This window comes from Oryza sativa, mitochondrion (assembly GCF_034140825.1).
Source record: "Oryza sativa Japonica Group mitochondrion, complete genome".
Classification (NCBI taxonomy): domain Eukaryota; kingdom Viridiplantae; phylum Streptophyta; class Magnoliopsida; order Poales; family Poaceae; genus Oryza; species Oryza sativa.
The window spans coordinates 255,910-280,000 of NC_011033.1; the positions used below are offsets into that span (position 1 = coordinate 255,910).

The following is a 24,091-nucleotide window of genomic DNA, read 5'->3' on the forward strand; positions in this document are numbered from 1 at the left end:
ACACAGATTTCAATCTGCTCTTGGAAATCCTCGAAACCCATTCCATATCCAATCTTTGGACTACCACCCATATCTCCTACTATCGACCCACCACTGGATAAGCGAAGAAGTACTGCGAGGAGTTTTCAATTCACTAGCCGAACAAAGATCCTTCAATGCAAAGGAACAAAAGGGTATGGGATTCTCATGTCAAAGCATTCATTGATAACTACTACTTCTTTGTTTCATGTGTTGCATCCAAAAATGGTTAATTAAGTAATAGCATTTATATTACCAATTTGCTTTCAACTCTTATTGAAAAAAGCTCCGACCTTGGCTGTTTAGCAGTACATCCATAACTCCGAGCTTGAAAGTTTAGCAGTACACCCATAAGTGAATCCGGAAGTAACGTAGTACAGGGCGTAGCTCAATCTTCTCTCGCTGGATCCCAACCTAAAAGTAGCTAAGAGTTTTCCGGGCCTAATCTAAAAGATAGCATAGAGTTGTCAGTTTAAGTAGCTCCCCTTTTCCCGAGTGCGGGAGTCAGAGCATCCATTTCATTCGTTTAGGTGGGGAAGAGGAAAAGCTAGACAAGCTTGCAATCGATCAGCTGCAAGTTCTTCGAACTTATAATAGCGGGAATCTGGTCATTGATCCAAAGCTCACAAAGAGATAACAAACCAAACAATTCATAGGAGTCCCCCACTAGTGCCGGTTTGACATCCACTCCAGCAGCGCACCAAGAGAATCAAGTCAGTGGTAGTTATATAAGTCATCTCCGACGAAACAATCATCCACTACTTCAATACTGGCTTTTCGCCCCAGGCCTCCCTCTTTGGGAGCAGTTCGTGTCGTAAGATGTCAGGTTGAGTCCGCCAACGAACGCAATCCCTAGAATCTGTTTTGATCTTATTATTTGCTTTCAATAAGAAGCGGGAGATAAGCCTTCATGACTGCAATTTCCAGCCGGGAAAGAAGATCAAGGCCACTGCTTTTGAGCCGGTACCCACCAAAAATCATATAGAGTGTAGTTTGTCAACTCAAACTTTCCTGGCTTCATTTCCCATTGTCATTTCTTTTTCCAAAAACTCATTTGCTAAGTAGAATAGTTAAAATTCATGCTCTGCTAGAGCAAACACACTTCTCGGGATTGATGTCGTCTCCGTCTACTTTTTCTCTTAACTCACTCAGAGAGAGAGGCCGCCAAGGATAAAAATTATTAAAGAGAGTACCAGACAAGAGGTAGTTGTGTGGTTCTATTATTCGTTCAGTGTATTATTCGGGAATTGGTTTGGAAAGCCTTGGTAGTAGTGCACTCAAATCGACATTGAGATTGGGACATAGCCGCCCAACGATTAGACCGACCGGGGGATTGGAAGATCTGGAACTTTCCTTTGGCCAACTACAAGCAGTTGATCAATTTCACCATTTCTTTCATTCCCTTTTCTTCTTTTCTTGAGTTTATTCACGAGTTGATGTCATTGCTTTATTTAATGGGTCTCAGAAGTTTTTTCAATAAGCTTATCTGAGATAGGCATTTCTTGAGACTAGGCTAGTGCATTGGTATAGAGAGTAACAGTAGGGTAAGTAAGACAGTAGTGGGAGTACTTAGGATTGGTATTTTTTCTTGGGAATTCAGTAAAGTTTGTTGTAGCACTTTTCAACGAATGGATGTCCTCTTTTCTTCTTGTACGGCCCTGGGAGAGGTCTTTTTTTGTAACTAGGTCAGCTACTCAACTCATATAGCCGTGTTTTTTCCTCTATTTCAACTCCCCTTGTACCGAGCTCCCAAAGCTTTCCTTCTGTTTTTCCGCGGGCGGGTCTGACTCTTCGATACAACCTATGATTTGTGAAGCTTTCCGCTCTAAGGCATTTTGAAGATATGATTGCGAGAGCTTTCTTTCGGCTAACCCTATCTATCTCCTTACCCTGTAAGAAAAGCAAGGCGCCCTCCAGTCTCGTTCGCTGGGTGGTCAGAGTACAGCTTCGCCTTCTCCTCGGGCGGCAACTTGAAAAACTCCATTCCAATCCCCAACACTTTCCTCAGCATCTCCTCTGTTATCCCCTTACGATCTATGCACATTAGAAAAAAAAGTTGGAAAAAAAGCATGTTATCTCTCATTTTTCGTCGGTAAGATACTTGTACATAACAGACTAGCAGTACCATAAGCAGCAGGCTTTTGGACACAGTATTTTGAGTAAAATAGGGTAATACCCCATACCAGCATGAAGCCATTTACACAAAGCCCATAATTTGGTATCATGCCGGTACCAGAGTCATACATAAAGGTCTGTCTTCTCCTTCTGCTCGAAAGAGTCTAATGCTACATCCTTTCACTCATGTAGATTGTCCAGCATTTCATTTGACAAAACTCCTTCTGATCTGAGGACGACGAAGTTTATGAAGCTGCCAAGCAAGATATTGATGGAATCTCGACAACGGGTTCTTATGTATGATGTGTCCATTAGGTCTCAAATTATCAACACGGAGTGTACACAGAGTTATGTACGAGATAGTAGTCCTTCCACACAGCCGTCAGTTAATACCATCAATGATTCTGATGAGAGTTTCCTAGGTAGGAAGGATTCTGACTTTCACAGCCATCATTTGAATTGGGTTTGAGGAAGGTGAACAGGGGTGGTCGGGTCATCTTTATTTACGCCATGCGTACCAGTTGACTAGGATAGAGACAAAAGATGTACAAATATGTCCTAAAAGTGAGTCAATGGCATGCCACATGGTGGGAAGTGTATGTAAACACCGTAGGGAGACAAAAGCAAGCAGAGAAGGCGCCAGTGGCGCATGACATATTTTTACAAGTGTATAAAGTCTAGAAGAGGGCGGGGGAACATACTCTCACGTTCTCCGAGTGGGTACTGCACCGAGTAAAAAGGGTACTGGTCGACACGGGTAGCCCATTTCTTGCATAAAGAAGTTCTCGAACGAGACGATAAAATCTTGTCCCAGGTTCGAACTTCTCTCATAAGCTTTACCGGTTAAACCTTATAAGCTTTGGGTACCATCTTCCAGTTCAGTTTTGGAAGTCTCCGAATGTGGCCATAGCGACCGTCAATGGTGGTGGACGCCGGCCTATCATGCAATATTAGGACGAGGAAGGCTGAATGCAATCGAAGCTGTAGTTTCCACCTCTCACTTGATGATGAAGTTTCCCACGGGTTTAAAAAGGACAGCAACAGGTAGCGAGGGATTGTTACCTAGTTGCGTTAAAGGGAAAAGGGGCCATGTGGTTATCGAATAAACCATCACCCTTATCATAGAGATAGCCACGAAGAGGTCTGACTTTATATCCAAATATATCAGCATATTGAAGTTTCTCTGAATAGTAAACTCCGATAAACCGGGGAAAATAAGCAATCCAGTCTTTTTTATGATCGATATGGAAGGAATGGCTTATTCATTGTTTCAGGACAGTCCACATATGCCTCGAGAAAGCCATACAGTTCCTCTCCCTGTAAATTACCATCCCATTTAGCTGCACCTATCGGCATTGGGGATGATTTCATTATAAACGGATACAGAGAGCGAACGTCATAATAGAAAAAATTCTCACAGCTTATACACATCCGCATGACCTCCATAGTCTCCCCTACGAAGAAACTCATCAGCAGTCCTATGAGGAATTGCTATAGGTGTACTCATCTCATCATAATAATCCTTCCTAAAGATGGTTAGCGCTAGAGAAGACAAGGTCATCATCCTTGTAGTAATATAAAGCTCGTAAAGACTCCAATAGATATTTTGATCAGCATAATACCACCCAATATGTCTTGCTTCTCTACCAATTCCCTCTTCCTAGACGCGAAATTATCCATAACTACAGACGTATGATCTACTTCACCTTTACTGCCGAGCTCTGGGCAGAGACTTTGACCTAAAGAACTTAAAGAATCTGGGAGTAGCTTCAATGAATCACGAAACACCATCCTCCTGAGTAGTCCCTTTGGCGACTAAACGCGCTTTGTACCGCTCAATCGTACCGTCGGACTTGCGTTTGGTTTTGTAAACCCACAACCTACCAATTATATTGTAGTTAGGACTAGGTGGTACCAGTACCCAAGTGCCATTATTTGCAAGAGCTGAAATCTCTGAAGCCATAGCAGAGCGCCACTGTGGATGTTTAACAGCCCCTGAATAACATGTTGGTTTAGTCTCTTGATTGGAAGGAGGCAATGGATGCAGGGTAGATGAGTAGGCAATGAAATCAGGGAATTTCTGAGGTTTCATAGTGCGATCTGTGGTTCGAGTGGTCATAGAGTGTGTCGGTTGTTGAGAGTGTTAAGGACATGGGGAAGGAGGAGGTGGACGAGAGGAATTAAGAGGAGAAGCAGAGACTGAGGAGATGACTGGAAGAGTTGTATGAGAAGATGTTGAAGTGGAGTAAGTAGTGGGTGTAGTTTAAGGCACAGATTGAAAAGGAAATGTAGATTCGTCGCAGAGAACATGCCGACTGATGTAAATGGTATTGTTGGCCAGATTGAGACATTTGCTTCCTTTCTTAGTATCACAATATCCCACTCACTCGCTTTGGTTAGTTATAGTCAATCCATACCGCCTTCCTAAGGTTAGATCAGATGGTTCTGAATAAAGAGGAGGCTCGGGAGAGTAACTCGTGTCGTTCAGTTGGATTCCTGGTCGGCTTTGTCCAAACAAATCACTCCTTACAGAGGCGAGGGGAAAGAAGGCAGAGCGATAGGGATAGGCAGAGCAAGAGCTCTTAAAGTCTACCCGGGCTAGCTTCTTCATTCTTCGATCAGGGGCGGGCTTCTTCCCTTATTATATACGATGACATAGATAGAGCCTCCTTCTTTGATCCATTCATTGATAAAGTCTTCGGGGGCAGTTTACCTTTTGAATCGACAGTAGAGTAGGTTTGCTCTTGCTTTCTCAATCTTTCCCTATGTAGTAGATCCGGCTTTATTCGGCTAAAAAGAGGCCGTCGTATCTGCTCGCCCCCTTCTTCATTCATCCAATTAGGTCAGAATGGATCCAGGGAACCCGGCTCGGGAACTGCCCTGAGAAAAACACAGTAAGAGAGTCCAATCTCTGAAATATAGCATTTTCTCTCCTAAGTACCTAAGTAGTAGTAGAAGGCTTAGTATCTGACTTGATCCAATAGAGTCAGAACACACTGTAGATCCAGATTCCACACCTTGCTGTGGACTGGGGAGAGAGCAGCTCTGCGAAGCTGGGCGTTCTGTGTGATTATGGAGGAACTGTAGTACTCGCCCCAAAATGCAAGCCGGGATAGATGCTTAAAGAAAGGGGGAGCGGTGGGCCTTCAAAAAGGAGCGAGGGAGTGATGGGCAACCTTAGTCTATATGTTGCTCGTGAGCCCCCAAGTACCAGTCTCGCAACAGTACTGGCGTTAAAGGATCGGTCCTTCACTTGCGGGTCGTTCGCGAGTCGAACTCGCTCTCTTGCCACGCCTTTGACTCACGAACTCGAGTCGGACTCATTCACTGCTGACTGAGGATCGTTCGTTCTTCACTCTCTTGCTATTACCCGCAGGGAGCGCAGCAACCGACGGTGCATATTATCATATAGAAAGAAAAAGAAGCGAAGCGTAGCGATTCGTACTACCGGAAAAGTGTCGCTAACCGCTAGGCAATAGAGTCAGCTTACGGGGTGGAGCGCAAGCAAGCGTAGCGAATCACATAGAATTGCCCCTACCTGCCAGCGCGCAGATAGATAGGGCGGGCGAGCGCAGGGATGGATGTCTGAGCGGTTGAAAGAGTCGGTCTTGAAAACCGAAGTATTGATAGGAATACCGGGGGTTCGAATCCCTCTCCATCCGCGAGGTCATAAGTTCTCTCTTGCCTTATCTATAGATAAGAACGAATCTCCTCGACTCGACTGATATGATGGATGGTAGAAGGTTGAGGTTATTGTGTGTTGATTTAGTTAGGACTTTGTCTCCCTTTCGTTATCTTCCGCCCCGGGACCTGTGGGAGCTAAGTCGAAGATCTCGGTGTCGTCGTGAGTGGTTGATAAACAGCGATTGCAGTTTGATTTAGGGAGTCCCAACCCTGTGAAGCTTAACAGACAAAGAAAACGATAGAGACTTCCGGGTATTGGGTGACGACCTTAATGAATCAAGTATTCAGGTGGCAGAGTTATTAGCTACATAAGCGCTCAAATTCCTGAATACTTATTGCCCTGGCTTCTATGATCAACCCCTGGCACATTTAGGTTTTGATCTGAGGCTATCCTGGTCTGCGGGACCCAACACAAGTATTCATCCTTTCCAATCTGAAAAAGGTGTTGCCGAAAGCTTACCCTCTTCCACACGGATGCTACAGCCGCTATCACTTTTGCTGGGGGGGAATTACAGAGTTCGCCTCTCGACATCTTGTTTGGTAAACGGAATTTGGACCCAGGCGCCCTATTGTTGCCTAACCGTTCGGCCGGGGATGTCGGATGCGAGATCTTTAGCTACTTGTATCAATTTGCCGCAGTGTGCTTAGATACAATGCGCTGGCAGCTGAGGCTTGGCAGGATGGGAGTTAATTACGGTCGAGGGAGCACGAAAGAGTTTGTTATTCGCTATTGGCTTAGTACGGCCTATACATAATAGGGCCATGACGGTTTTGGCAAGGCCTTGAACTTCATATATCCCTTTTTTACTCAATCCAGAATACCGATAAAGTCAGATTGAATCATTTTTTCGAGCAAGAAAACGGATGCGCGTGCTAACGCTTTCGCGCTAGTGCGCTCAATCCGTTGCTTGTTTGGGGACAGAAAAAGTTCCGTAATCGTCCTATTTTTTCGTTGCATTTCCTTGTTTTTAACGGAAGCGAGAAATGCGTAATTAATATATAGATGTGATGATTCCATGAATCTCTGAAAAGGTAGGGGTCAAGGACCTTATGGGACTGCAATCGTGCCTGCCAATTGGGGAAGGACGCGGGCCTGGCAACCGCTCGGCTCTAGTAAGGGAAACAGGTATGTCTCACATCATTGCTCGAAGACTGGAAAAACTGCAAGTTAGCTCAGTTGGTTTAAAACGGCATATGTGAGTGACGCGAACTAGCATTTTGAATTGAGAAAGCCGGTGGCCGGGGTGGTCTATGTTGTTATGGTATCTCTCTTTAAAATCGAGATTGTGTGGGTGTTCAGTCTACCGCTCATGTTCGACGCTATTATGGACCGAGAAGAGGAATCAACGAAAAACCCAGGAAAGAGCTGCGAAAGAAAAGCGTGACGAGCAAAGTCAAGTCTCCACGACTCGACATGTTAGAAGGAGCTAAATCAATAGGTGCCGGAGCTGCTACAATTGCTTTAGCGGGAGCTGCTGTCGGTATTGGAAACGTCCTCAGTTCTTCGATTCATTCCGTGGCGCGAAATCCTTCATTGGCTAAACAATTATTTGGTTATGCCATTTTGGGCTTTGCTCTCACCGAAGCTATTGCATTGTTTGCCCCAATGATGGCCTTTCTGATTTCATTCGTTTTCCGATCACATATTTCTTGGTGTAGATATCTCTCTTTGCAAATAGAGATACCGAGGCCCCCCAACCTACTAGTTGTTGGTGGGGGAAAGAAGAGTGGGAACGTGGGCTTCTTTCACAGTGCGTACCTCTCTTTCTCTTCTTTCTCGCTCTGTTCTGGAAACTAACTACTTCTCCGGAAGCAACGTCAACAACTTATGCAAGACTCCTTTCGTAACTACTTTTCGGTAGAAATACGGACTTCTTCCTATCAAACTGCTTTTGCCCAGCAATAATAGGCAAGACTTGATTCAGGTCAATACAATACTCTTCTTCGAACTTGTAAGCTTGGGACACAAGCGTAAACTTTTTCAAAAGTAAGACCAGGTACACTGCTAAACATAAGTATAAAGAGGTGGAAGGCCGGCTGTGCTTGTGCTCACCTACAGGTCTGTCCTAGCATACAGTATAGAAAAAGACTGTCTCTTATTTGTGATTTGTCTGAATCAGCGTATATTAACTAATACTACTTTATCCAGTCAATAATTAATTGAAAGGTCGTCTTTAATTAAAAAGTGCATAAGCAAGCAAGGAACGGAAGGCATGCTAACTACACTACTAGAGTCAATACACTACAAACCAAACTACTTGAGTAAGAATCTATTCTTTTTGCTTATTCGTAAGCGCATGAAGAAACTTATTTCACTCTAGCAATGAGCATAAATAGTTGACAACATAGTTGTATTAATTCTTATTTTCCTCTTCCTACTACATACACGGCTATAATCGTTATATATTCTCTTCTTTTCTTTAGACTCTTCTTTCTGCATCTCTTTTCTTTCCATTGTGAGTAAAAGGGGACAGCAGTGGGTCAAGTATGTTGATTGGTATCATACTGTGGCAGTAGATCCTGGTGTCTTTCTCTCAGCTTTCAGAAGCACCTTTCGTGCTCTCGTAGCTGTAAGGAAGGCAAGGAGAAGATCCGCATATTGTCTTTATGGGTCCTCTTTATGATGAGGTTGCTAATAAGGGTGGGTAAAGTAGTCCCAATGCTTTTTCCCTCGGTAAGGAAGACTTATGGCATCTAAGGTAGGCAATTTCTTGTGTTCGCGTTTAGCTCCTTGAACAACTTTGTATCATTCGATACCACTAAGCAGCGGTTAATCGGACATTCCAGAGAGTTCCTTCGGGAAAGAAGAAGCCTAGCCTAACATTGAAATAAAAGTGCCGTAGAGAGAGATCATTTAGTGATTTGATCGTCTAAGATGAAATCACATAGTATACGGCCTATAATCTTGCTTCTTTTGCATTCAACAAGAAAGAGAATTGGTAGTCCACCATCATAGTACCTAAGTTTGATTGAATAGCTCTATTTGTAGTCTTCTTGTTTTTGAGAAAGTGCTCTAGACATCGGTTCATCCCGAGCACCACATAGTTTCCAGATGCAAGCTGGCGGGGAAGAGTTTATGGTTCTGAGAGGACATTCTTTTGTTATTGAATTTAGGATTGGGAAATTGATGTATGTCAGTGAAGAATGCAAGTTGACCAATAGCAGCTATGAAGAACAGCACCTGTGCAGTATGTCATTTATAACGGATTGACCTTGAATAAGCCATTGAAATGCTATCAAAAGATAGCTCTGTTGATAAGTTATTTGAGTTCTAGATGTCTACAACTTACCACACTCGTTTTCCCTTTGTCGGACAACCGGCACTAGCTTGATAAACGACAATAACTCGTATAGCCGTGCTTGTAACTAAGCTGTGAATGGAACTTTCCAAAAATAGAGATTTTTCTGAAATGCAGACTATTCACATCGCCCTTATGTGCTCAGAAAACACTTTATTCTCAATCGACGGGACGGATAGAGTAAAGAACGATATAGTGTGTGACTATCTATACTCAAAACGCAAGAGCCTGTACAGCAAATCGTTCAGAAGGCAGCTTTTTTCGAACTTACAGGGGCGCTGCGACAGCTAAATAAAGCGAGCACTCGGCAACTTCAATCTCACCTCTACCCCGCACTGAGGTCAAAACCATCTCTCGATCGGGGCTATACTACTGAGTCGACCAATTCCTCGCCGCCCTTCTCTGTCTTTACCCGCCGGGAGAAGAGTTTGAGGAGCATTGTCACCGAACTTCACTATACTATTTGGTTTGGCATGACATCTTCTTCTAACTGAGTTCAAAAGAGTATTGAAAAGAATGAATCCGGGTTTTAGCGCTCCTTGAATCTGGCCTATACGTAGTGTAAGCCGCCTGCGGCTGCTAAAGGCAAGGTATGAGGGTGAAAGTAAGCGAAGCCCATCTTGATATAGTCAATTGAGTGAGACTATCTTATTTAGTTCTGTTTATGCGTCTAGTGAGCATTGAACTCCTTTGACAAGCGCAATGCTTCTTTATCGATCAGTTAGACGCTTTATACCTGGTTAAAGCTGAAGTGACGATACCAGTGCCTGCCGAACTTCCAAGCCCTCAAATATCGAGGATATGGTGTGCCCCGTTACCTTATTTCAAGGTGTAATAAAGGCTCTCCCCCGACTAGAAGGATCCAGGGACAACGGCTATTTCCTCCAAAAATATTGGCAGTAGCCGAAACGACTGGAAACCCAGGTAGCGGTCCGGAAAGGGCAAAAGGGCAAGGTGAGTAGTGAAAGCAAGAACGTTCTTTCGCATATAGAGCGACAGCCCAGATTCAGGGTTACTTGTCCACACCAACTGATCAGGTATCGGAAAATAGGGCATATTTGTTTCAGCCGGGAGACCCCCTGGGGGTCTAGTTTTAAGGCGAGTAGGCCTATTGAGATGCACATAACTACCTTTTTTCATCTTATCACCCCGCCTAGCGACTTTGCAAGCATTACAGGCTAGGCACCTAACAACGGTTATTCCTCCAACAGGTTATTCTGGGTTACGCTAAACCTTCAAGCCTTCTACCAGCAGATGAATACTTAATCTATCCCCTCTGCGCACGGAAAGGGAAAGCTACTCTTCACTTCAAGAGTATATGCCGAAAATCCTATGTTTGGAGTGACCATGAACACACTGCTTGAGACCCTTCTTTCGTGAGACAGTTGTGATTCCGCTTTCATGTTTTGGATTGAGCTTTGTCACTCTTTCTATGCCTCTTTCTTTTTCTTGGAGGACCTTCCCACAACACACACGCGGCGCTAAGGTTCCCGTGGCAACTGAACTAGGATTCGAAGCCAGGATGAGCGGATCTACCGCTCCAGGTCCTTTCCTATTCTTATACTAATATATGTAAGTTCCTTGCGTTTAGAACTAGAACGTGAGGCATAGTAATGGCGCATGTGTGATATTCTATTGATCCTGTTTAGGCTGCTTTAGGAAAGCAGTCAAGCAGGAATGGAAAAAATGTCTTCTGCTGCTATCTTATCTGCTAAAATGGACAAAATCTTCTCTTCTTCTCTATGTCACTAATCACAGTCGGAGAGACCCATGAGACTTTCTTTTCTCCCGGCAGGCTCTAGCGCTACGGCAATGCTTATGGCTGCAATCCAAACAGCAATGGTCCTCGCGGATTTAGTGCACCCAATCCATTAGGGGTTCCTGATAGTGAGATTCCTCTAGTCAAGTCTAAGGATTGAGTATGAGGGATTTCATCCAGTCCATTGCGGAATGTATGGTCACAGAATAGACTCATCCCCCGGCTTATAGTATGCAGCTTGGAAGGCCTTGGATTCACACGTCTGGTGCTGCCCCGTCTTCTCCGCATCAAAGAGTAAAGTATGCTGTTGAGGTGGTAAAAAATCGACTTTGTTTGTCACTAAACCTGCAGCATTCCCGTATATTGAAGCCGCTGAAGAAGCTATTGAGACTTCCTTCCAGTCACTCGAAATTTGGAATGCTAATTCTGTTTCTGAGGGCGGAGCTATGCCCAAAGATGTCTGAAGCTTCGAAGATGGTAGCAAGATTTATGCTGAACAGCCCATATCAGAAAGGCAAGGGATTGGGCAAGAACTAGCAAGGAATATTCGCCCCAGTGGAACTCCCTTCTGCTGATGAGAGATTTTGGATAAGAGTTCATAAAAGGCGCTAGCCAGTTTCAAGGTCAGGAAGGGAAAGGAAAGAGCTGGGTTTCTAACAAACACGGAAACGTTTCCTTTTTCGTTTTTCGCTTTGATTTCGATAGTAAATTGTTTGTATTCATCGCATTGATTTGAAAAGTTTGAACTTTGATTTCAGGATGGTTACGGGAAATTTCACTCTCTTGGCTAATTGTACCGTCCTTTCCTCTAGGTATTGAGATCCTTCGACAAGTTGTTCTTCCCCCGAAGAATCGTCACCAAAGACATTCTTCCATGGTTTTTTTACATGGGGGGGGCTCGGTTTTGTAAAAGATTATGGGTTTGTGTCGAATTATTTTATTCTTCTTACCCAGTCCTTCGGTGGAATGATGAACATACAAAGCTCATGAATAGGATTGACTTCCCTAGGGCAAATTGCTTTTTAATGTTTTTCGGGAATTCTTTCAATCATTAGGTTTTATACCTGTCGGTATCGGATTCATAATCTTCGCGTGGTTCAAACTGCTCTTCTTCAAAGGGATAGTTCAAGGGCTTGTTCATTATTTCGTCGTCTGATGAAGAACCTTCAGTGCTTGAAGTCTCCTCATCCGTTTATAATCCAAAGACTGGAATGGGTTTAATCATAGCCACCTGTTTTTGGGGTGTGTTAGCAGCTAGGTTTTTTCGGAGGAGGAACCCTGGTATAATCAGGAGTATTGGGTTTCTTGGCGTTGGATGAAGTTTCAGCCACCTGTGAGGAAGAGGGTTCAGCTTTTCCACTCCAACCATTTTTCAAGGTTGTCATTTCTTCCTTTGAAAAGAAGTATTGGGCGTCTTTATGGCTTATCTCGTGTATTCCAAAGGGTCTCAGACCCCTAGCTATTCTTCTTTGTTTACCATTCTTTACATATTTGAAGCACGGGAGAAGGAAAAAGACTTTCCACTGTCCTAAACTAAGGACGGGAAGGAAGAAGGCGAGCATATCCTCTAAATTGATTATCCTCAAATCAGCTCTTCCTGGGGTGGGGTATTGTCTGTCCCGATAAATAGATAATTCCAGGAGTAATAAATAGGAGTAAAGTATTGATATAATTGGAATTGCAGAAGCAAATACCAATTTACTAAAAAAAGAAAAAAGTATCTAATCTAAAGGGCTCATTTTCTTTTTTAGGATTTAACAAAAGGGTTTGCAAATAAAAGCGCTAGTGCCACAACTAGTCCATAAATTGTTAAAGCTTCCATAAAAGCTAGACTAAGCAATAAAGTACCTCGTATTTTACCTTCAGCTTCTGGCTGTCTCGCAATACCTTCTACAGCTTGTCCTGCAGCAGTACCTTGACCAACTCCAGGCCCAATAGAAGCAAGCCCTACGGCCAATCCAGCAGCAATTAGTGGAATGCCTAGTTTGACTAGTTGGTTCAGTAGCAGAAACAACTTATTTCCCCGAAAAAGACCTAGCTTCTTGGACAGCTCAATCCGGTGCGGCAGGAACGAATGAAACGACTAGTGGTCCTCGGAACCCTACCCGAGCTTATATTCCTTGCTTCAACGCCCGCGCCTTCCGTGGAAAAGTACTAGTGCTTCTTATGGAGCAAGAAAACGGATGCGCGTGCTAACGCTTTCGCGCTAGTGCGCTCAACCCGTTGCTTGTTGGGCACTGAACACTTTTCAAGATCCGGTTTTGGTAGGACGAAGATTTTTCACTTTCGTGAAGGTCGTTCTGAGGTGGAATCGAACCACTCTGTTAGGATTTAGAGTCCAACGCGCAAAGCTAAAGAGGATTTCAAGTCCCCCGCCCGCCAGAACCTAAAGATTGCTTTATTTTTATACGATTTATTGAGTTAACTAAAAAGCTGGTTCGTTCCATAGAGATCAGACTTAGAAAAGGAAGCTCTGCTAAAAGCTAAATCGCTAATAAGTTCAAACATCAAAGGTACCTGTCTACATCTACCTACCCGAAGCTACTAAAACATCATCAACAACAACATCGGAAACTAGATGAATAATTGAAACAATCGGGTTGAATGGAATTATCTCGAGGCTATTATGCGCAAGCTTGGTTTCCACCAGGTGGAAAAGGTGATGAAATGTGTGACGTCGGTCTCTTTTTCGGTGCTTTTCAATGGTGGCCAACTGGAGAAGTTTAAGCCAACGAGAGGCATCCGTCAAGGTGACCCTATCTCCCCATAGTAAGCCAGCCAATAGTACCCTAACTTAAGAAGTTCTCTTAGCTAGCGCATGTCCATTAATGTGACCACCGCATGCTCCTGCATGAGTTTCATGAATGGTTTGTTTTCGAATCCATTCTTTTTTAGGTATACTATCTTGCCTCGAGAAAGGAGCTCGCAACAAAACGAGAGCTTTTTGATAGCCCGTTCACTCGACTACCACGCTTAGTAAGTCTGTCTGCAGGGATGGGAATGGCGTAGTCTGTCTGCCCTTCTTCGTAAGCAACTGGAACTATCAAAAGTCAATGTCAATTGGCCTTCTAAAGGCTATAGCCCTGTTTCTTTTGAAAAAACGAATTTCGAGTTTCGAAGAAGACAGGCCTCCAAGAAAGCCACTCCGCCTAAAGAGTCCTTAATTCCTATCCGGTCTACATTCACTATTCTTCATAGGCACTGCGCTGGGTCGGTAGGTTGCTGTTTTGACTTTTTTCTTCTTGCTTTAATCCAGTCGCTCGATAGGACTTCCCGTAACCCGAAAAGGTTGGTTCTTCCCCTACAACCCCTACCCCTCCAAGGCAGTACTCTTCATCGGCAAATCCGAATGTCTCGATCCGAGTTGAGACCCACCTACAGAAATTGATCCATCAACGGCTTTTTTCTATAGTGGCAGGAAGTCTCCAACTCTTCGATATGCGCTAGCTAGGTAATCCCTTTACTTAATCTGATATGGGATCTCTTGCTACCAGAAAGGAACTGAACTGGCTTGCCCGGAAAGAATGGATTGCTACCCTTGGAGAGCTAATGGTACTGGACTGATAGCGCACTGATTGAACCGACCCCGGACGTACCACTGGGGAACCTGTGGCTGGAGAGAATCTCTCGCGATGGAAAGAAATAAATCGAATCTAGAAAGACGCGTTCTACCTATGACTGCCATTTGTTCGCTTTTATCTATCGTATTGGATAGAATTCAAGTCCCTTACCGTATTCATCTATTCCCTCTCCTTTCAGTCGAGTTGACCTCGGATTCTAAAGCAACCCACGGGCATAAGCAAAGAAGTTATCAAGCTTTTGGGATAGCAAGTTATTTCTAGGGTAAAGGCAAACAAGCTAACAGTCTAAGGCTAAGTCCCTAGAGTTCCAGTTTTAATAGTCCCATTCCTCCTGCCTTCCGCCGACCTGCGGCCTTATCATAGTAGCCCTTCTTTCTTGCCAGCGAGATAGTTACTACGAAGTCTGCATCGGGAGAATGGGAATAACGATCTTTTATATGATACGGAAAGCGAAGAGAATAGACTGCTACATACTAAGTTGGTTATTCGTAGATTTTTACCTTCTTGGAAAATAGGAATGGGGATTGGCAGGGCATCTACTATCAACTAGTTACTTGGGCACCGGTGATACACCCCAGGATACCTTACCTATTTAGACATTTACGCCTCGCTGCGCGCCTTCCCAACGAGCCAAAACTATGCCTAGGCCTCGGGCTTAGGAACTATACTACAACTAGTTTTGTATAGAAAACCCAGAAATACCCATATTCCTTTAACCTTCACGAAGAAGTTCGTTAGCTCCCCCTATGTCATACTCCTAAAGAAGTTGTAATAAAATGTGCTGATCCAGATAGATCAAATCCTGATTACGACTTCTTCATTCGGTTTGTAGCCATACCGTATAGAGTTCCAAATGCCTTTTTTTGGAAGTAACTAGATTCAAGCAAGCATCCTAGCAAAACGATCTTTTGACAATGGGCTCTGCCCAACACTGGGACTGACTGACTTTATACAGAGATAGAAAAGGCAGCAATCCAAGCTCTTTTTGAATCGGATATTGGATAGGCTAAGCTAGGTGTAGCCCGCTTTCTCTACGGTTTTGCTGAACTTGTCAAGCCCGGGGGGCCTTTAGGGAATTTTGGAGAATGATAGATTCTAGGATAACACTTTCTATGGTTGAAAGGGATGGCATGGGTTAAGCATCTGACTTTGGACCTTCGAGCTAAGTTATTTAATAAGGTCCTACTAATTAATTGGAAATCCTTTTTACAAATCTCCTCCTCAGAGCGCCCTGTAACCTTACTTTTTCTGAATGGTACACCTTATTTAAGACATTCAGAATAGAAGAAGAGCAGTCGTCGATCGATTGAAAGTGGATTGACGGCATTCATCAGTTGATTGAAAATGGACTTTTCTTTTATGATCGAGCGAGGTCCCTTTTGGGCTTAAAAGTCCTTTGAGCCGTGGAATCCCTTTTGTCTTGATTTAGGAGAATAGGCGCATTGATTAGGTTACGTGGTTTGAGCAATCTGCAGGAAGTTTATTTTTTTCTTTATTATATATACCATTCATATTTATTATTCTATATACCATTCATATTAAAGTAAGACGGATAGGGCATATTTGACTAGGAAGCAAGCAAAGCTAGTCCCTCCATACCAGCTAGCAGTCTTGTTTAGGGTGTCTCCTTCTTTACTGAGTAAGGTTCCCGGGTGCCTATGCGATTATTAAGGCAGGGTGCTACTGTACCAGTAGTAGAGTGGCTTGAATCAAATCGTTTGTCTAGAGAGGGTGTAGCGATAACCAAAGCTGACTGTACTAGAAACTTTAGATCCTGTATAGGCAACTGGCCTTAGAATAGTGTCTTGAACTACAGGACAGGAACGACCCATAATCATTGACGAAGAAGGCTTGGAAAAGGATAAAACATATTGAAGAGAAGCTTTCACAAAGGCCAATAGCCGATAGCTGATGTCACTAGCCTTAACTTCTTTATCTACTTGAAAGCTGATGAGAGTACGGCTTTCTTAAAGGAAGTGTCCGTCCCTATGATATTATATCATAGTAAAGAGCCCTTGGATTCGCCTTTTTCCGTAAGCCTAAAGGCAAGGGAAGCTCTTCGTCGAGCTTCTTATCCATTGAAAAAGACAGACTTCAACTTTAAGACTAAAACCTGCCCCTTTATTATTATTAGTAAGTAAGATAGGTTGCTTGAGCCAATCCTTAAATCGTGGGAGGAAAAGGCAAAAAAGTGAGCCCACCCGACTAAAGGAACGGAGAAATTCTGAACTTCAATAATCGAAGAGTGGTCGTAGGTGAGCCCACCCCAGGCAAATCCACTTATCGTTATCTTGCTCCTGGTCAAGCTCCCGTACCCGCTCCTTTCCGTGGGCTTTCTTTCTGCTTTGACTTGTTCCTTTTCTTGCTTTCAGGAAGTCGTCCTTGACGAGGGCCCCTTGATAGCCGGTCTTCGTTGCCAATGAGAAAGAAAGGCTCCTGCTTGTGTGCTTAGTCTAGCCTTGCAAGCAACCTCTTCCTACCAGAGGACTACCATATACCGATCCTTGCTGTTACCGCAAATCGATCAATTCGTTACTTTTCATCGGAAGAAGTAGCACGCAACTCGGAAAGAAAAAACCTCTGATGCTCCTTTTTTCTTAATGATGCAACTAATGTAATGCCTAGAACTGATCTATTGCAAGCCCAGATATTCGATTCCTAACAGAACAACTCATGTGTGAAGTAGATAGATAAGTAGAGTTGCTTTCGCTTTGTTAACTTACGTAAGGTTGCGTAAGATATGTGAATGTAGTTACGTGAGCTTGCTTGCCTCACTTTCCTAATATATTGTTGACAACGCTTGCAATAGGGCGTAGTGTTGCGCTGGGTCGTCTTGTTCGGAAGCTGATTGAGAAAATATGCAGGCGCAAATTGGATGCGTAAACCTTGGACTCATCATAGCTATGCTATGGCTATGTACTAGTTGACGAGCTTGCCTCCAGTACTTGATAGAAGCCCATGACTCTCTATCTGAAAGTGGTCTTGGCCGTAAGCCGATAGGCGTAGTTGTAGCGAAGCGGCGTATATCGTAGTTGTTCGGATAGCAAGCTACCTGACGTGATAAGGCTACTAGTGCCCTCCACTCGTGCCTACTTTCACTAACCTATAGCTATTGCATGCAAGCTCAATCTTCTATCTCGCATTGCTACGTGCTCGAAACAGCCAATTCGCTCGTATAGCTAACGCAACCTATAGAGTTTGGGGAGTGCTGCTATTCTTTCCAAATGGTCTCTGAGTGCGGTCTGTCAATTCCTGTTGTAGACATCTGAGGAGAGGGGGAAGCTCCAGGAAGGCTTCGCTCGCTCGCTCAAAAAGCTCTAACGCTCGTTTACGGGTGGAGTGCATAAGAAGCCCTTATTGAAGTAGGGCGAGGCCTTACTACACGAGCTCGTAAGTCAAGCACGGAACGAGCCTTGTCTACGAAGCTTCGCTTCATCATCTTGCTTGCTTCTGGCGAAGCTTAACGCACTATAACATAGGCATGCATGATGGTATGGTAGGGTCCAAAGATACTTTTAAGGCCGACCACTACATAGGAGCGATAGGAAGCCAAGCCGTCAAAAGGAAAGGCGAGCAGCCCTTATTGCAATAGCAAACGGCCTACTTATAGCCCTATTTAGACTCTTTCTCGGGGACTTCAACGGGCCTTACATACATAATTTGAATTGCTCTGACATTCCACCTTTATCATGTTCAACGCCCCAAGAGCAAAAATGGATAAAATCAATATGTCCATTTCTTTAGAAGATTTTCTGCTATGTTTGCAAAATGAGTACTCGTGTAGATATTCCCGAATCTTCCATAAAGATAAGTTTGATTCATTAGTTAATTCTTTTTTTCCAGGAAATTATGAAATGAAAAAGATGGACATCGCATCGTGGATTTAACGTTTCAATTTGGGCAAGAGGGCCCTGGTTATGTCGCAAAAGACGACATTCTAAGTTTTCCTCCTCCTCTCCGGTCTGCATGCAAGTACCTCTGGTCCTAAGCACCCCCGAACGGCAACCATCTATAACTGATATCGACAACCGATACGGATTCTCTATCGATTGAAGGAGCTCGTGAACTGGAAGTCGTTTTTCACCTCTGAAGTTCAAAAGATGGATCAATCTTACATCTTCTCCGGTGTCAGAAGTACTATGTAGCGGGAGTCCGAACGCAGCAGAGAGGTAAGACAAGCCTAAACTTTTCCCATGGGACATAAACCTTTTTAGTAGCCGGAGATTGGACCCTTCCCCAAAGTGGAATCCATAAAAGTAGAATCTCATTGTGCGGATTATCCGCCGTAGCATGCGTCCATACAGCATGTGCTAGAGCGACACGTGGGAGAATGAGAACCCAATCGTAGCTCAATCTGGTCTACGGCAACAAAGAAGACCAAAGCGAACCTGCTAAAAGATACGACTAGGGAGTAAAATCCAACCTATAGGTCTCACTTTCTTTGATAGTCATTCGTACCTACACATTCACCGGGGCAGTAAGAACCACAGGAATCCCAGACATGCTGGTAAGGAAGTCGATTTAGTTCTGTGTTTTATCCAGCCCCCGGCTCCAAAGGATCGTGCAGTAGATGTGTCGGGTCGAAGCTTAATCCTTAATAGCCAACCGATGCCTGGCACCACCGCTAAGCACAAGGGCAAGAAAAAGATTGGCCTTAAAAGATCCAAATACTTCCTTGTGGGTTTATAAAAAACCATATCATATCGAAGAACTTGATGGTCTTTCCCCACCCGTTCGATTACTTCTTAAAAGGATTAGATATAGAAGAAAAGTAGTCTACTCAGGAGAATGAGATAAATGCTCATAATATCGCTAGTAACCAACCACAAAAGTAAACAGATGGAGGTCTTTCATAAAGAGAGCAATTTATAGCCCCAATCCTATTTTCCGTGTTCACTTTCAAATGAACATATTTCTGAAAAGTGAATTCGCTCTTCCTGGGTTTCCAGGATCTTCTATTCTGCGTTTCGTTGGTAGATAGCACACCGGAGGCTTGGAAGGAAAATAACAAACCCGAGGAGGGTCGTCCGCTATGAATGAATAGTTGGAAAATCTTATCCGAAAAAGAAGAGTCAGCTGTTTGGCCGATGCTGCAAACCAGACTTCTATCAATGTCAGTGCTTGGGGATCGGGTAAAGCGAGATCACTTTTCAGCTTGACCGTCTCAGTAGCTCCTCCTTCTCTTCTTTCTTCTTGAAATGGAATTAGCTGCCCCTTCTCTCCATACCTAGTAACACATGTCTTTCGTATTTATTGTCCTCATCCCCTTCGTTCTTCCTTCACTCCGTATTGCACCGACGAGCCTCTCCGCCATCGGATATGAGCTTCATTCGTAAGGGGAGTTGCATGCATAATTCACCGAATATTTATGAACCTATAACAACTCTAGAGTACGGAAGACTGATCCCAATCATATCGAAAATCATGTCGTTTTACATCAGGGTCGGCTTACTGCGCACACCCAATTGAAGTGTAAGCAGATAGACTGAATTCACTTCCTGACATTGCATAATAAGCAGGTATGTCTGGGTAGTGAAAGGGTAAGCATACATAGGGTGGTCAGCGGTTTCCCAGCTGCTTAGGATAGTGCTCACCATAAAAGTGGCTTCTGGCTGGACAACACAAGATCTTACTTCACTTATGGGCATTTTTTGCACTTTATGCCCATAAATACACAATTGAGATGAAAATAATGCACGGATGGGGCGGATTTCTCTCTACTTGTGCCGCTACGCACATAGATACTAAAGGTAAATCTACACGGAATGTGGTGTAAATCTACGTAAATAAGAGATAAGTAACCCTATTGTCTCTTCTCCATTTGTATATGGTGAAGAATTCAGTCTACATGCAGTGTTGAATGACGAGTCAAAGTTCATGTGAATAGGGCTCTCAAGCTATTTTGTCATAGCTTCTGTGTGACAATTCCAGAATTTCTTTGTTTTAAATATATTTTATCCATGGATTTTCAATCCACACCATCAGTAATATATAATAAATATTACTAAATAAATATTTTTCTCCGCGTCCATTTCTCTGTATGCGTGCAAGATCTCTCAGCAACAAGAAAGCGAGGTCCATTTATCAACATTTCATCAATATCTCCATCTTCCTTGTCAAGTTCCCTAACCCCCTTTATAGCTTCACGCTGTTTGAATAGTTCCAATTAATGGAATCGAAGTCATTACACGAGTGAGTTTAGCAAGTGGAATATCTGACTTTGAAGGAGCTGCTGCGAGTTCTCGAATTGTAGTTGAACTGGCGTTAGAGGCTAAACTTACTACATTGGCACTCGCTGGGAAGGCTGTTTTTCATTTGGTACTGAAGCATGAAGCAGGTAATATCCAACTCTTATTCGTCCGAACACTTGACTTCAAAACTTTCATCCTGACACGGTTTGTTTTCACATCAAACCCCGGAGTTCTCCTTATATATTTTATCAGATAAGATAGTAGGTCTGTGAGCTGGCAAATTAGTTTACTTCCTTACGCCGCTTTGCTTTCTGTAAAGTCAGCACTATGCTTCTTAACTTAAAGTGCGGATGCGATGGCATATGTGTACAAGATCCTATAGAGAGGGAGGGCAGAGGATTGAATTCTTTACCAAAGGATGCGTCGAAGCGTGACAAAGAAATGGCTGTCAAAGAGAAGGCCAAAAATGCCAATCTTCAAGCCAGAGGCGAGGGACAACAACCTTTGCCCGGCGGGGCGGCGGCTTCCTCAGAAAAAGAGAAAACTCTCTCACTCTCCTCTTTGACTGAACACTTGAGATAGATATTGATCATAGATAGGATGCTGGGTTAAGTAAGAGGATTTTCATTTAGGTGAAATTTGGTCAATATGTATCCCGCTGGGTATGACTCGTAGTCAATCTCTGGAGGATATGGAGGATCATAGGCTAGGTAACCTTTTCACTATTCTTTTTTAAAGGTACCTTCAAGTAACCAGGTCTCTTCATCCTTATCGGGCACTCCCACAAGAGACAATTCTTTTTAGCCTCTAAGAGACAAAAAGAAGAGCCTAACCAGGACCTTGAGATAACAGCCCATAGGGTAGCCCCTACAGAGCAAAAATCTAAGGTCGGAATACCGGAGTTCTTTCTTTGCTTCCAAGAAAATAGATTCCTTCTTCAACCCAGGTCATGACCGAGGGTGGGTATCTCACTCGCATATCTAGAGCCCAGCATCTCTCCTGAACGACACCTTCTGCAGACTCTACTGGTGGTATTCCCCGAGGCGAGGGTAAATATGTGCATTCATATCGGTCAGGAAACGACAATGACTCTTCTTCTTTCCGGGAAGCTATGGGCACCTCACAATTCTTAGACGACATTAGTGGAAGCGAACATTCGTAGCATTCATTGTCACCGATCATTGACAAAAGAAGAAAAAGAAGCCGTACGACAACTTAAGGAATCTTTAGATTTGGCGGCTATAGACTCAAAGGGCACAGACAGGCTGCTGGTACTGTTTTTTTAGCTAACTAAAGTCCAACTTCCTTTGCCGAAAGAGGATGAAACGGACCACCCGATACCAATGAACTCACCAAAAGTTCACTGATCAGATCAACCACTGATCGCTGAGAATTCCAACCCTTTCTATCCCAGCTTCTACTCCACACAGTTGTTCTCGACTTCTACTCTCGATACTTATCGTAGTTTATTTTTCTACGGTTCCTTCGGGCTAGGGTTAGTGTCATTTCCACTACTTTTGGGAGTGTTATGATCAGCCAAGCTCGACAATTCTCTCAATAGTACCTCGTTTTCATCTAAAACACTGCTTAAAGCTCGATGGGCCGTATGGCCAAAGTTTTTGAACTCATCTCCCCCAATATGATGGGGTTTAGTACCAACTAAGCGGCCATCGCTGTCATGAATTGATATTCGCTTTTTACTAGTAAGTCCCATGGTGATATGAAATTCCTTATATTGAACTAATAGTTCTGCCCAATTCCTGTGGAATTGTTTCTCATAGGTGTGTGTGCCTATCGCCTGCCTTGTTGTTTTTCCTGTTCAACCACCCCAACTTGTGACGTATAACGATGCAGGTATCTGGCCAGCATTGACCGTTCGAGTTGATGAGCGGAACCCAGACCCATGCCAACTGGACACCCGCAACGTATGTCCACCCGCCCTTTCCTTTGATAAATCCTATTCCTATCGATTTAGCTGCATAGGCAATACGACGTTACTACGAATAAATGACGAGCGAACCCTCGAAAACCGAATCGGGATTATCCACTTGAACAGATGGGAAACACAAAGCAAGGTATCATTGTTTATAAATGTATCGATTAGCTCTGTTGATAAGGATCATGATGAAATTGCAAGTACGGATGGATTGAGACCCGATCTGTTCCGATCCTTTGGCATGGGAAATCCTTCCTTTTACTCTCTCTTTTGAATGAGTCGTGGTGCGCTCATCAAGAAGGGGAAAGATGGATGGGAAATGCTTGTCAAGCTCGGTTCTTTAAAGAATAGCATCCTCGTCTTCCTAGTGAAAAGCGCATTGGGATTCTCTACTTGTGGTGGTATAGTGCTGCTTTTAGTGATTTGGAGGGTGCCTCCCGTGGGCATGCCTGCTACGCTGATTAAGCGGGTAGGCAGATGGATTGATCTACTCGTTCAACTTGCTTGTGTTGGTGAGTTGTTCTATTATTGATTGGTCGAGCCCGGAGGAAGAGTGGCCTTGAGTTTCTCGATACATAACATTGTCTAAATCAACCCAAGTCGCTTCTTCATTTCTCTAAACAGACTGGTAGTTGGGTGAGGGATGTTTACTATTGATTGGTTATAGGCCTTCCTTCCAAGCATCAAAGAAAGAAAAGAGCAAAGCAATTCCAACATAAACTGACACTTTAGGATCCTCTAAGCCTTTCTATAGAACCCCTAAGTAGGGAAGGTACTAAAAAGAAACTCAAAACTAGCACTACTAACACAGGCTGAAGAGGATGACCTCGAAAAAGAATACAATTAAAGATGTGGCCTTCCCTCCAAGCACATATATGGATATGGAGCACTCTTTTCCACCCTATCCTTATATATTTCATTCCCGCCATTGACAGCAACTCACTCTTTTCGAACTGCACTTTGAAAGCCAAAGCCAAGAAAGACCATATCAACTACTCTCCAAATTGCAGGATAAGTCACAGAATTCAAATGGAAGACAGAAAGAGAAGGCAATTCAAACCTAATGGCCAAACATTACGAATCCAAGACAGAAAGACTTATAGCCATAAAAGAATAACAAGAGAACAAAAACAACTCCATATTCTACTGGCCTGCCTCTCTGATCTACTATCCAACTGCCATGGAAGCACCACTGAAGACTGGCTTCTCCGACCCTCCACCCGATCCTGGGCGATCCCGGATCGACAAGCCGACGGTATGGATTCCCTATATATGGATGGTAGGAACGCTTCAACTGCAGAGCCCTGAATGCGTCAGTGAGGTTCCCTCTATGAGAGAAAGAGAGGTTGCTAATCTTGGATCAGACGGCGTGTTGGTATTATTGATAAGGCTTGGATTAGCAAATTAGCACCGCTTGAGTTTAGGTATTCGAAATAGCGAAATACATAAATTATCTATCTCAAGTACGTCTCCAACTTATCTTGAGCCATCAGTCAGATTAAAAGCAG

At 43.6% G+C, this 24,091-nt stretch overlaps 2 protein-coding genes and 1 non-coding gene across 3 annotated transcripts in view, besides 8 other annotated features.

The window, feature by feature from the left end:
• nad1 (NADH dehydrogenase subunit 1) lies at window positions 1-24,091 on the bottom strand (one part of a trans-spliced gene, as the record gives it; both edges of the window cut it).
• Window positions 5,709-5,795, top strand: trnS. Its single transcript has one exon. It is a non-coding gene; the product is annotated as a tRNA-Ser (tRNA).
• Window positions 7,232-7,456, top strand: atp9 (ATP synthase F0 subunit 9). Its single transcript is given in 1 exon segment — window positions 7,232-7,456. A coding segment is annotated over 1 exon segment (225 nt).
• Window position 7,251, top strand, in atp9: a sequence feature (C to U RNA editing).
• Window position 7,312, top strand, in atp9: a sequence feature (C to U RNA editing).
• Window position 7,313, top strand, in atp9: a sequence feature (C to U RNA editing).
• Window position 7,323, top strand, in atp9: a sequence feature (C to U RNA editing).
• Window position 7,422, top strand, in atp9: a sequence feature (C to U RNA editing).
• Window position 7,436, top strand, in atp9: a sequence feature (C to U RNA editing).
• Window position 7,443, top strand, in atp9: a sequence feature (C to U RNA editing).
• Window position 7,454, top strand, in atp9: a sequence feature (C to U RNA editing).